This window comes from Rhinopithecus bieti, unplaced genomic scaffold (genome assembly GCF_001698545.2).
Source record: "Rhinopithecus bieti isolate Rb0 unplaced genomic scaffold, ASM169854v2 scaffold_7888, whole genome shotgun sequence".
Taxonomy (NCBI): domain Eukaryota; kingdom Metazoa; phylum Chordata; class Mammalia; order Primates; family Cercopithecidae; genus Rhinopithecus; species Rhinopithecus bieti.
In genome coordinates, this window is record NW_016805944.1 from 934,018 (window position 1) to 947,108 (window position 13,091).

Sequence of the window (13,091 nt, forward strand, 5' to 3'; positions counted from 1 at the left end):
ATACATTGTACCCAATATGCAGTCTTTTATATACTTTTATCTATTTTCAACCTCCCATCCTTTCCCCAAGTCCCCAAATCTATCATGTCATTCTTTTTTTTTTTTTTTTTTTTTTTTTTTTTGAGACGAAGTCTCGCTCTGTCGCCCAGGCTGGAGTGCAGTGGCCGGATCTCAGCTCACTGCAAGCTCCGCCTCCCGGGTTTACGCCATTCTCCTGCCTCAGCCTCCTGAGTAGCTGGGACTACAGGCGCCCGCCACCTCGCCCGGCGAGTTTTTTGTATTTTAGTAGAGACGGGGTTTCACCATGTTAGCCAGGATGGTCTCGAACTCCTGACCTCGTGATCCACCCGTCTCGGCCTCCCAAAGTGCTGGGATTACAGGCTTGAGCCACCGCGCCCGGCCTATCATGTCATTCTTATGCCTTCGTGTCCGCATAGCTTAGCTCCCACTTATGAGTGAGAACATATAATGATATGATGTTTGGTTTTCCATTCCTGTGTTATTTCACTTAGAATAATGGTCTCCAGTTCCATCCAGGTTGCTGCGAATGCAAATGCCATTATTTCATTTCTTTTTATGACTGAGTAGCGTGTGTGTGTGTGTGTGTGTGTACCACTTTATCCACCATTTTCTTTATCCACTCATTTATTGATCAGCATTTGGGCTGGTTTCATATCTTTGCAATTGCAAATTGCAAACTGTGCTGCTATAAACATACATGTGCAACTATCTTTTTCGTATAATAAATTCTTTCCCTCCAGGTAGATACCCAGAAGTGGGATTAGTGGAACAAATGGTAGATTTACTTTTAGTTCTTTTGGGACTCTCCACACTGTTTTCCATAGTGGTTGTACCAGTTTACATCCCCACCAACAGTGAAAAAGTGTTCCCTTTTCACCACATCCATGTCAACATCTATTTTTTGTTTTAATTTTTTTCATTATGGCTATTCTTGCAAGAGTAAAGTGGTATTGCTTTGTGATTTGGATTTGCGTTTCCCTGATCATTAGTGATGTTGAGCATTTTTCATATGTTTCTTGGCCACTTGTATATCTTCTTTTGAGCACTGTCTATTCATTTCCTCAGCCTCTTTTTTGATGGAACTGTTTGTTTTGTCCTCGCTGATTTGAGTTTCTTGTAGATTCTGGATATTAGTCCTTTGTCAGATGTATAGATTGTGAGGATTTTCTCCTACTCTGTGGGTTGTCTGCTTACTCTCCTGATTATTTCTTTTGCTGTGCAGAAGCTTTTCAGTTTAATTAAGTCCCATCTATTTATCTTTGTTTTTGTTGCATTTGCTTTGAGTTCTTGGTCATGAAGTCTTTGCCTAAGCCAATGTCTAGAAGGTTTTTCCCAGTGTTTTCTTCTAGAATTTTTATGGTTTCAGGTTTGATCCATCTTGAGTTGATTTTTGTATAGGGTGAGAGATGACGATTCAGTTTCATTCTTCTACATGTGGCTTGCCAGTTATCCCAGCACCATTTGTTATATAGGGTGTTCTTTCCCCCACTTCATGTTTTTGTTTGTTTTGTCAAAGATCAGTTGGATGTAAGTATTTGACTTTATTTCTGAGTTCTCTTTTATTGTGTTGCTGTCTATCTCATTATTTAGATCTAGTACTAATTGTTTTATACATTTGGGAGCTCCAGTGTTAGGTGCATATATATTTAGAATTGTGATATTTTCTTGTTAGACTAGTTCTTTTATCATTTTATAATAATCCCTTTTTGTCTTTTTTAACTGCTGTTGCTTTGAAGTTTGTTTTGTCTAATATAAGAATAGCTATTCCTGCTCACTTTTGGTGTCCATTTGCGTGAGATATCTTTCTCCACCCATTTACCTTAAGTTTATGTGAGTCCTTGTGTGTCAGATGAGTCACTTGAAGATAGCCACACACTTGGTTGGTGAGCTCTTATGCATTCTGCCGTTCTGTGTCTTTTAAATGGAGCATTTAGGCCACTTACATTAACATTAGTATTGAGATGTGAGGTACTGTTCTGTTCATCATGTGTTATTGTTTTTTTTGGTTGTTTTGTTTTGTTTCGTTTTGTTTTTTGAGACAAAGTATCACTCTGTCGCCCAGGCTGGAGTGCAGCTGCACGATCTCGGCTCACTGCAACCTCCGCCTCCTGGGTGCAAGTGATTCTCCTGTCTCAGCCTCCTGAGTAGCTGGGATTACAGGTGCCTGCCACCACACCCAGCTAATTTTTGTATTTTAGTAGAAACAGGGTTTCACCATGTTGGCTAGGCTGGTCTCAAACTCCTGACCTCAGGTGATCCACCTGCCTTGGCCTCCCAAAGTGCTGGGATTACAGGTATGAGCTGCCGTGCCCGGCCCATTGTGTTATTGTTTTATAGGTCCTGTAAGATTTATGCTTTAAGGAGATTCTATTTTGGTGTATTTTGAGGATTTGTTTCAAGATTTAGACCTCCTTTTAGCAGTTCTTGTACTGCTGGCTTGGTAGTGGTGAATTCTCTCAGCATTTGCCTGAAAAAGACTGTATCTTTCCTTCATTTGTGAGGCTTAGCTTCACTGGATACAAAATTCTTGGCTGATAATTGTTTTGATTAAGGAGACTAAAGATAGGACCTCGATCCCTTCTAATTTATAGGGTTTCTGCTGAGAAATCTGCTATTAATCTGATAGGTTTTCCTTTATAGGTTACCTGATGCTTTTGCCTCACAGCTCTTAAGATTCTTTCCTTCATCTTTTCTTTAGATAATCTGGTGACTATGCGCCTGGGTGATGACCTTTTTGTGATGAGTTTCCCAGGTGTCCTTTGACCTTCTTGTATTTGAATGTCTAAATCTCTGGCAAGGTCAGGGAAGTTTTCCTCAATTATTCCCTCAAATATGTTTTCAAAACTTTTAGATTTCTCTTCTTCCTCCAGACCACCAATTATTCTTAGGTTTGGACGTTTAACATAATCCCAAACTTCTAGGAGGCTTTGTTCAATTTTTAAAATTCTTCTTTCTTTGTCTTTGTTGAATTGGGTTAATTTAAAATCCTTGTCTTCAAGCTCTAAGGTTCTTTCTTCTACTTGTTTGATCCTATCGCTGAGACTTTCCAGTGCATTTTGCATTTCTCTAAGTGTGTCCTGGATTTCAAGAAGCTGTGACTGTTTCTCATTTATGATATCTATTTCACTGGAGATTTTTCCATTCATATCCTGTATCTTTTTTTATTTCTTTAAGTTGGACTTCACCTTTCTCCGGTGCCTCCTTGGTCTTCTGAATTCTTTTTCTGGCAATTCAGAGATTTCATCTTGGTTTGGATCCATTGCTGGCGAGCTAGTGTGACCTTTTGGGGGTGTTAAAGAAGGTTGTTTTATCATATTTACCAGAATTGTTTTTCTATTCCCTTCTCATTTGGACAGACTATGTCAGAGGGAAGATCTGAGACTCAAGGGCTGCTCTTTAGATTCTTTTGTCCGAGAGGGGTGCTCCTTTGATGTGGTCCTCTCCCCTTTCCCCTAGGGATGGGGCTTCCTGAGAGCCAAACTGCAGTGATTGTTATTTTTCTTCTGGATCTAGCCACTCAGTGGAGCTACAGGGCTCCGGGCTGGTACTGGGGAGTGTCTGTGAAGAGTCTCATAATGTGGTCTGTCTTTAGGTCTCTCAACCATGGATACCAGCACCTACCCTGGTGGAGGTAGCAGGAGAGTGAAGTGGACTCTGTGAGGGTCCTTGGTTGTTGTTGTTTTTTAAGTGCACTGGTTTTGTGTTGGTTGGCCTCCAGTCAGGAGGTGGCACTTTTAAGAGCATGTCAGCTGTGGTTGTATAGGGAGGATACAAACTTGCCCTAGGGTCATCTTTTAATAAGTATTCAGGTTTCTCAGGTAATGGGCAGAGCCATAGAGCTCCCAAGAGATTGTGTCCTTTATCTTCTGCTCCCAGGGGCAAAAGAGAAACGCCATCAGGTGGGTGCAGCATTAGGCGTGTCTGAGCTCAGAATCTCCTTGGGGGGGACTTGCTTTGGCTGCTATAGCGGATGGGGATGTGGTCCCCAGGACAATGGAGTTATGTTCCCGGGGGAATTATGGCTACCTCCCTGTACCATGGAGCCACAGGCTGGATTCTCTACTCAGCAACAGGCATCCTGTTATTCTTGTTCAGCCATCTGGCCCTTCTGTTTCAGTGTCACCCTGTGCAAGGGACATGGTGCTGGCACCTGTGGCTACTCTTCCTTTACCTGTCTGTGTAGGTAATAACGTGTCTGAATCTAAAAAGAGCTTGCTTTTGTCACTAGCAGAATCAGACTCACGTCTTGCTTGACAGTGGGCTCCGTGGGATTTTCTACATAGATAGTTCAATTATACAGAGATCAATTCTAGTAATCCATTTGGGATTTTCCTCTTTAGTCACTCGTACTCTTCACTGGGGATGTTCCCTTTCAAGCAGTCATAAATTCCTTGGTTGCTGGCTCCGAGTTATAATGCAGTATTCACACTACTTAACTTGGTAAACAGGAGTGTGCTCCTTACAGGTCTCTTTCCTCAGCAGCTGTTCTGTGTAGGTGAGAGAATGTGTCTTTACAGGTGGGACTTCTGTTTGAACGTGTGGGAAAGAAGGCATGTTGATAAGTAGACAAACAGGCATATCTATGCAAACACACAACTGCAGAAGTAGGCAAGGAGAGCTAGTTTATTGCATGAATCAATACTGAAGAAATGGACATCCGATTAAGAGAGGAGAGAGAGGCCAGGCACGATGGTTCACACCTGTAATCCTGGCACTTTTGGAGGCTGGGGCAGGTGGATTGCTTGAGCTCAGGATTCCGAGACCAGAACACATTGTAGGACTCCGACTCTATGAAAAACACAAAAAGTTAGCCAGGCCGGGTGGTGCATGCCTGTGGTCCCAGCTACTCAAGAGGCTGAGGTGGGAGGATGGCTTCAGCCTGGGGGGCAAAGGTTACAGTGAGCCAAGATAGCACCACTGTATCCCAGCCTGGGAGACAGAGAGATACCCTGTCTCAAAAACAAAAAAAAAAAAAAAAAAAAGAGAGCGAGAGAGAGAAAGAGAGAGAGGAGGGAGGAGGAAGAGACTCTTACACTAACAATGCACTTTTACAAAGCTCTAATACCTCTGCTTTATCCCTGTTTCACCCTCCCACCCTTCTCACTGTGACACATGGAAGAAACCAATGGAAAATGGAGGGGCATGCTCTACTAATACCCCACATGTAATCCCATCACACAAATCACAGTGGTGGTGACAACAAAATAATAGCGAGACACACAGGAGCATTTTCTTGGACAAGGCACTCTATAAACCAAAAAAAAAAAAAAAAAAAAAAATTGCCGCTTTCCTATCTGTTCTATGAATCCCAGAGGTCCATCCTACCACCAACTATTTTTGTTGTTGTGCTCCCTGGCACAGTTTTCAGCCTCTGTTCTTTTTCTAGATTGTGCTGCAACTTCACAATTTCCCCTACGTGACTCTGAAAAAGTATAGACAGTGCAGGTCTGGAGGTGGACTGAGACAGGGAGTAGAGGGACCCCTTGAAACTTCAGGGTGGAGGAATATGGGGAGCCTAGAGACAGCCGGTGTTTGGTGAGTAGTTTGCTCTCAGATAAGCAAGAGTTAGGGAGTATCTTCCAAGTGGTTTTCCCTTGGGCAGTGTTCAAAAAGACACTCAGCAGAGTCAAAGCTTAAATAGCTTCCTGGGTAGCTTTTACCCTGATGATCTGAATGAAGGGTTTTGAGAAGGTAGCATCCACTTGGAATAGGTCTAGGAGCATCTTACTAATGCTTTTGATTATTTACATGCTCTACAGCTCTTCATGCCTTGCTCTTCCCAAGAAGCCACTCCTTCTGCACACGTCCCTAAATGTAAGGAAGTTCATAGCCTATATAAGCCCCTACGTAAAGTCACTGATCCATTTCCACTGCTGCTGTCTCATCCGCTGCTCTGAAGTCTTAACCATGGTGCCCTCCTTTGGTAAGGAGACCCCAGCCCTAGGCTAAGCTCATCCCTAATGATATCGCATCCCTAATTATTTCTGAACTTCAAAGTTAATTCTCTCTTCCCTATTTAATTATTGGTGTCCTACCTCATAATCACCGCTCTGTCATCTGTGACTGCATTGTAATCTGTCTCCTGAACTGCAAATCCCAGAAGCTTTACTCTTCCCGGAGCCCTCCCTGCCTTTCCTCACCTGCCACCCCAGTCCCCAGGACCTGCACCCACAGCCAGTCCCAAATTGCAGTGTGAGCTGTCACAGCGACCAAAGAAGCTCAGAGACATCATCCTGTGCCCCATGGTCAGGACCGAGTGACCTCAGAATCACTCTCCCTCCCCTTCTGCTTCTTAGCTGCCATCTTCATTTTTGGACTTCTGGGTTCAAACTCCGAAGGAGTCACAGGTGAGAACAGATGCAGTGAGGGAGGACAGAACGCCACTAAGATTGGTGGGGAGGTGGTCCTAGGCTGGTCCTTGCAGCCCACCCAGCCCTGACTCTTCCAGATCCTAGACTGTGGCTATGCCAGCCAGCGCCCAGGTGTGGGGAGCTGACCTACAACCCCTTGGAGCAGTGCTGTGATGACGGTGTCATCCTAGACTTGAACCAGACCCGGCTCTGTGGCTCCAGCTGCACCTTCTGGCCCTGCTTCCAGCACTGCTGCCTGGAGTCTTTGGGCTCTCAGAACCAGACAGTTGTGAGGTTCAAGGTCCCAGGCATGAAGCCAGATTGCATGTCCTCTCCTATCACCAGTATCTGTGCCCAGGTAAGAATCTGATTCCAGTCCAGGCTGTGGGAGGGGGGAGTAGGGAATGGAGTTGGGTTGTCCATGTCCCACCCAGATGTGCAGTCTCTGCTGGGTTCCATACCTTCCCAGCTCTGAGTAACCATGCAACTCTGTCTTTCTCCATGTCTCTGTTCCTTCCCCTCTGCTGCTACCACCCTCCCTCTTACTCCCCTTTCCACCCCGCCCCCCACCACTGCCCTGCTGCAGGATTACCACCCAAAAAGCCCTCTGTCAAGATCTGACCTCATCTAGACTGTCCTGGGGTAGCAGAGTCACAGATCACTCTAGAATCTAATATTTGGTAATTATACTGCATTGATTTTGTTGTTGTTGTTGTTGTTGTTGTTGAGACAGAGTCTCGCTCTGTCCCCCAGGCTGGAGTGCAGTGGAGTGATCTCAGCTCACTGCAACCTCTGCCTCCAGGTTCAAGCAATTCTCCTGCCTCAGCCTCCTGAGTAGCTGGGATTACAGACATGCGTCACCACGCCTGGCTAATTTTTGTATTTTTAGTACAAACGGGGTTTTACCGTGTCTGATGTTTTTAACTATAAATATTACTTATTGAACTTCTCTTAAACTGAAAGCAGAAAACACATGTGCTGGCCGGGCGCGGTGGCTCAAGCCTGTAATCCCAGCACTTTGGGAGGCTGAGACGGGCGGATCACGAGGTCAGGAGATCGAGACCATCCTGGCTAATACGGTGAAACCCCGTCTCTACTAAAAAAAATACAAAAAACTAGCCAGGTGAGGTGGCGGGCGCCTGTAGTCCCAGCTACTCGGGAGGCTGAGGCAGGAGAATGGCGTAAACCCGGGAGGCAGAGCTTGCAGTGAGCTGAGATCTGGCCACTGCACTCCAGCCTGGGCGACAGAGCGACTCCGTCTCAAAAAAAAAAAGAAAAAAAAAAAAAAAAAAAACACATGTGCTGTGGTTTGAATGTATCCCCCAAAGTTCATGTAGTAGAAACTTAATCTCCAATGCAACAGTGTTGGGAGGTGAGACCCTTCAAAACTATTATGTCAGGAGGCCTCTGCCCTCACACATGGATTAATGCTGTTATTGCAGGAGTGGGTTCATTATCACCGGAGTGACATCCTTATAAAGGATGAGTTCAGGCCCCTTTCCCCTCTCGTGCACATGGGCTCTCTTGTCTTTCTGTGTTCTGCCATGGGGTGACACAGCAAGAAGGCCCTTGCCAGATGTGGACTCCTGGACTTTGGACTTCCCAGCCTCCAGAACCATAAGAAATACATCTCTGTTCTTTTTAAATTATCCAATCCACTTCTGTTATAGCATCAGAAAATGTACTAAGACAACATATTTGCTGAAATTGCACTGACTTATTTGTAGTTTTTTTTTAAGCTACAAAACTAAGAACAAATTTTAGTTTATTGAAACTAAATGACTGGCAAGAAAGGAAGAATGAGCAGTTCCTATGCCATGAAGACCTTTGCCCTGGTCCTGCTGGTGGCCCTGCTGTGCATGGAGAGAGCTCAGGGTCTGCACTGCTACAGGTGCTTGGCAGTCTTGGAAGGGAGCTCCTGCCATGTGGTCACGGGCCCCTTCCAGGAGGGGATCTGTGTCTCCCAGAAAGTGAGGACCTTTCAGGAGATGAGGTCTCACTTTGTTGGCATTTATCTTGCTTGATGTTCTCTGAGCTTCCTGGATCTGTGGTTTGGTGTCTGACATTAATTTGGGGAAAATCTCAGTCATTATTGTTTCAAACATTTCTTCCATTCCTTTCTCTATTTTTTTTCCTTCTGTTATTGTTATGAGGTCTTTGGGGTGTCATCTTTCTGGCTGGAAACCCCTGTGGCTGCTGGCACTTTTGCCTGAGTTCTTGTCCTGCATCCAGGAAGAAAGGTACACAGATAGAGTGTGAGCAAGACAAAGAGGAGCTCTATTAAGTGACAGAACAGCTCAGAAGAGACCCACAGTGGGTAGCTCCTCTCTGGAGGGCAGGTCATCCCATCAAGTGTTCAGCCCTCAGCAGAAAGGAGGCCCTGGAATGGGTGGTTCCTCTCTGTAGGGAGGTCGTCCCATCATCTCTGCAGCTCTCAGCAGAGAGGAGGCCCTGGAGAGGATAGCTCCTCTCTGCAGCTGTACATCCTGTCATCTTCCCAGTCTCAGCAGAGAGGGTAGCTCCTCTTTTCAGCTGGTCATTCAGTCATCTCTCCATCCTCTGCCCTCCTCTGGCTGGGCCCATAGATTTTATGGACCTCCAAAGGGAGGAAGTGCATACCGATTGGCCTGTGGGTGACCATGGGCACCCAGAAAAGGCACCACAAGTCCCCATTCCTGGCCTGTGAATCTGGCAGCCCAGCCCCCAGCTGTCAGGCCTTCAAGCACATCACAAAGCAGCTGGGACTACAGGCATGCGCTACCATGCCCCACTAATTTTTATATTTTTTTTGTAAAGAAAATGCATGGTTTTACCATGTTGCCCAGGCTGGTCTTGAGCTTCCGGGCTCAAGTGACCCACCCACCTCAGCTTCCCAAAGTGCTGGGATTACAGGTGTGAGCCACCATGCCCGGCCATAAATTTCTATGTCTGATTAAAGCAAGATGTCTATCAGTCTATGTGTTTGTGCACATATGAGCAAGATCCATGTTTGGAAGGCGCTATTTGATGGCATAAGGCAGAGTGGTTCAGGACCAGCCACGTCAGAAAAACATATTTCGGCCGGGCATAATGTCTCACACCTGTAATCCCAGCACTTTGGGAGGCCAAGGCAGGTGGATCACAAGGTCAGGAGTTCAAGACCAGCCTGACCAACATGGTGAAACCCCGTATCTACTAAAAATACAAAAATTAGCTGGGTGTGGTGGCATGCGCCTGTAATCCCAGCTACTCAGTTGGCTGAGACAGGAGAATCGCTTAAATCTGGGAGGTGGAGGTTGCAGTGAGCCGAGATTGCACCATTGTACTCCAGTGTGGCTGACAGAACGAGACTCAGTCTCAAAAACAATAAATAAATAAATACATAAATAAATAAGAAAGAAAAACATGTAGGTTGGGGGTGGCAAAGCCAGCAGCAGCTGTTACTTGATTCGGGCTGCAGTGCTGAATCTGGGGGGCAAACGGAGCACTATTTTCCCCTCCCCGTGCCTCACGAGCATGTGGTGTTCTCTCCCCAGATGCTAGGGTTGCTCTCCTTGCATGGCCATAAAGTCAGTGTGTTGCAATGATGGATCCGGATGGCAATGACAGGAATGAAGGTTGTGCAAATTTGATCAGTAGCTTGATTCCAGTCAGTCACATCTGAGAATGGGTCCTTACTGTTACGGGATCTTTGGAGTGCTGCTTTTCTGACCAGAAACCCATGGCTGGTGGCACCTTTGCCCGAGTTTTGCTTGGACCCTCAGCTCGTTCTGCCCACTCGGCCTGGCAGGCTGCACTCAGCTCACACTACTGGCCTGGATCCCATGCCTCCAAGGGAGACTGCGAGGGGTGTGTGAGCAAGCATGGGGTCCAGTCACTGCACAGTCAGACATGCTAGTTGCTGCCACAGGGCGGGCAGCTCCCAGTGCCAGCATGGTGCCGGCTCTCTGCGAGGCTGTGGCTGGACCCGGTGCCTTACAGGCAGCTTCCCTGGCTGGAGCTGGGGAATGTGGTAGCATCCAGATACTTGGAGACACCAGGAGTTGCAGGGGCCGCAAGAGGGAGTCATAGCCCTGGTAGCCCTGGCTCACGGAGCTCCCAGGTCTGGGCTCTCTGAAGGGCCACAGCTCTTCTCTCCTTCTCTTTGCCTGCAACGTGGTGAGCAAGGGGCATGTTTCAGTCCTGTTTGTGTTACAGCTCTCTCAGCCTCCCATTTAGTGGGTCCTACGTTCTTGTCCTGCGACCAGGAAGAATGAGGCACACAGATAAGTGAAGGGTGAACAAGATGAAGGAAGCTTTATTGAGCAATAGAACAGCTCAGTCTCCTGCAGCAGGCAGCTCCTCTCTGCATGTAGGTCATCCCAACTAGTGTCCAGCTCCTAGTAGAAAGGGCAGCTCCTCTCTGCAGCTGGTCATCCCATCATCTGCTCTAGCTCTCAGCAGAGAGGGTAGCTCTTCCTTGCAGTTGGTTATCCCATGGTCTTCAGTTCTCAGCAGAAAGTATAGCTCCTCTCTGCCGCTGGTTGTCTCATCATCCGCCCTGCTCTGGTTGAGCCCAGGACTTTAATGGGCCACAGAGGGGAAGAAGTGCATGCTGATTGCTCCACAGGTGGCCATGAATAGGCCCTGAAAAGGCACCACAGGTTCCTCCTCTGGTCCTGGGACTGGTAGCCCAGTCCCCAGCCTTCAGCCCCTCCCTGGCCTCAAGGAGGTGCCTCACCCGGACCTGCCCCCCTTCTGCCTAGGAGCCTGTCTGCCTCCTGCTGCCATCCGTGGTGCCCAGGCTGCTTATGCCAAGGGGCACCTGCAGGCCGGTACCAACCTGCCCTCAGCACGCCCTCAGCCTTCCTCCTATGCTCATCGGTGCCCAAAGTCCGGAGGGGGCTGTGGCAGGTGGCTCGTGTGTCAGCTCTGCCCCAGGCATGTACACACGTAGCCAGGCTGTGACAGTGCCTAGGTTCGGCCCCAACTTTGCTCTAATGCAGTGGGTGCTGACAGCAGGGAGAAGCCAGGCAGCAGGAGGAGGCACTTCTAAGCCTTTGAGGCCAGGGAGTGCCTTCCCAGGCCCCTAAGAGTGCAGAGATGCCTGGGTCTGCAGCCACGGCTTGGGTGGCTGCAGCTATGCCTGGTGGAGTGGGGCTCTGGCCTCCTCCATGCAGTGGGACCCCCAGGTCTGCAGCCACGACTTGGGCAGCTGCAGCTGTGCCCAGGAAGGTGGGGCTCCTGCCTGCTCCCAGCACCCCCAAGAGCACAGGGAGGCCTGGGTCCATAGCCACAACTTGGGCAGCTGCAGCTGCACCTGGGAGGGTGGGGTTTCTGCCTGCTCCATGGAGCAGGAGACCTGGGTCCACAGCCATGACTTGGGTGGCTGCAGCAGGACCCGGGGAGCTCCTGACCCACCAGCTTGGAAGGGGCAGGGCTCCCACTTGTCCCGAGCTCTGACCGTCTAGTGGAGTGTGCAGCCCCAGCTGTGCCTCCCCGCTGCAGCCCACATGATAGCAGTGGCAGCTCCAGATGGGCCACCGCTGCCCTCATTACTATCAGCATCGACATGAACAATGAATCACGGCTGCTAATGGACTTAGAAGTTTCCCTTAGCAGCTGTGATTGAATTTCCAGAATTCACAGCCTTATAAAGAGATGTCTTTAGTCTGCTGGTCTATAGTCTTCCAAGTGGCAGAACAGGTGGCTAAGACATTGGCAACAACTCCAGAGTCAGAAGACGTAACATGTCTGGCCTTTAGAAATACTGTATACGGCAGGGGTTGGTAAACTATAACCCACAGACCAAATCTGACCTATGTGCGTGTGCGCGCGCACGCGCACACACACACACACACACACACACTATACCTGGCCTGTTTTAAACAGCCAATGAGTTAATAATGGTTTTTTACATTTATAAAACATTTTAAAACACACATAGACACACAGACACATAGACACACAGACACATAGACACATAGACACACAGACACATAGACACACAGACACAAAGAGGGAGAAACGAATATGCAACAGAGATTATACGTGGCCCATAAAGCCTAAAATATTTGCTACCTGGTGCTTCTAGAAAAACTTTGCCAATCCCTGGACTAAGGCAAGAGTAACAGCGTTCAATTCAGCCCATTTTAAACCAGTGCTTATCACCACAGTTGCCAATGGAGTGGGATGGCTGCTGTCACCTTGTGTTGGGACCAGCCTCAACACCACCCGTAGGGTACCCAAAGTCCGGTGGTGACGAAGGAATGAGAAGAGACAGGTTAACAGTGCATAAAGGGTGGGGTGCCAGGGGGCCCAAGCACTTTTGGAGGCTGCAAAAGGCGCCAAGCTCTGGTCTCCACACTATTTATTGAGTACAATCACTTCGATCTAAGAAGCAGATCTTAGATCAGGGGTGAAACAGTGAAAGGGGGTCGGTGTGTCATACACCTAATCTATAGCAGTGGCGGTTTAGGTCAATGTTGTTTGTGCTGAAGCAGCGTAAACTCAACTACCGATTTATTCTCTAACTTATCAGAGAGCAGCTGTGGGGAGTGGGCGTAACTAGGAGCCGGCATATCTGGCCATATTCCAACGCTTCAAAGTAGTGTCTTTCTCCTTGAGCCCAGTGTCTACAATAAGAGAGCAGGTCACGCTCTGGTCATGGGAACGTGATGGCAATTAGAAGGCTTTCCTCCTCAGAGGCCTCCTGTGGCTTTCCACAACTTATTGTCCCTTTTTTTTTTTTTTTTTTTTTTT

The 13,091-nt window shown here is 47.7% G+C and overlaps 1 protein-coding gene across 1 annotated transcript; it reads left to right on the forward strand.

The window, feature by feature from the left end:
- The first annotated feature begins 5,388 nt into the window (after window positions 1-5,388).
- IGFL4 (IGF like family member 4) lies at window positions 5,389-7,078 on the forward strand. Its single transcript, XM_017874291.1, has 4 exons — window positions 5,389-5,944; window positions 6,318-6,368; window positions 6,470-6,729; window positions 6,958-7,078. Exons 1-4 carry the CDS (start codon window positions 5,695-5,697, stop codon window positions 7,000-7,002), a joined length of 606 nt encoding a protein of 201 aa, XP_017729780.1. The 5' UTR covers window positions 5,389-5,694; the 3' UTR covers window positions 7,003-7,078.
- Window positions 7,079-13,091: the final 6,013 nt, after the last annotated feature.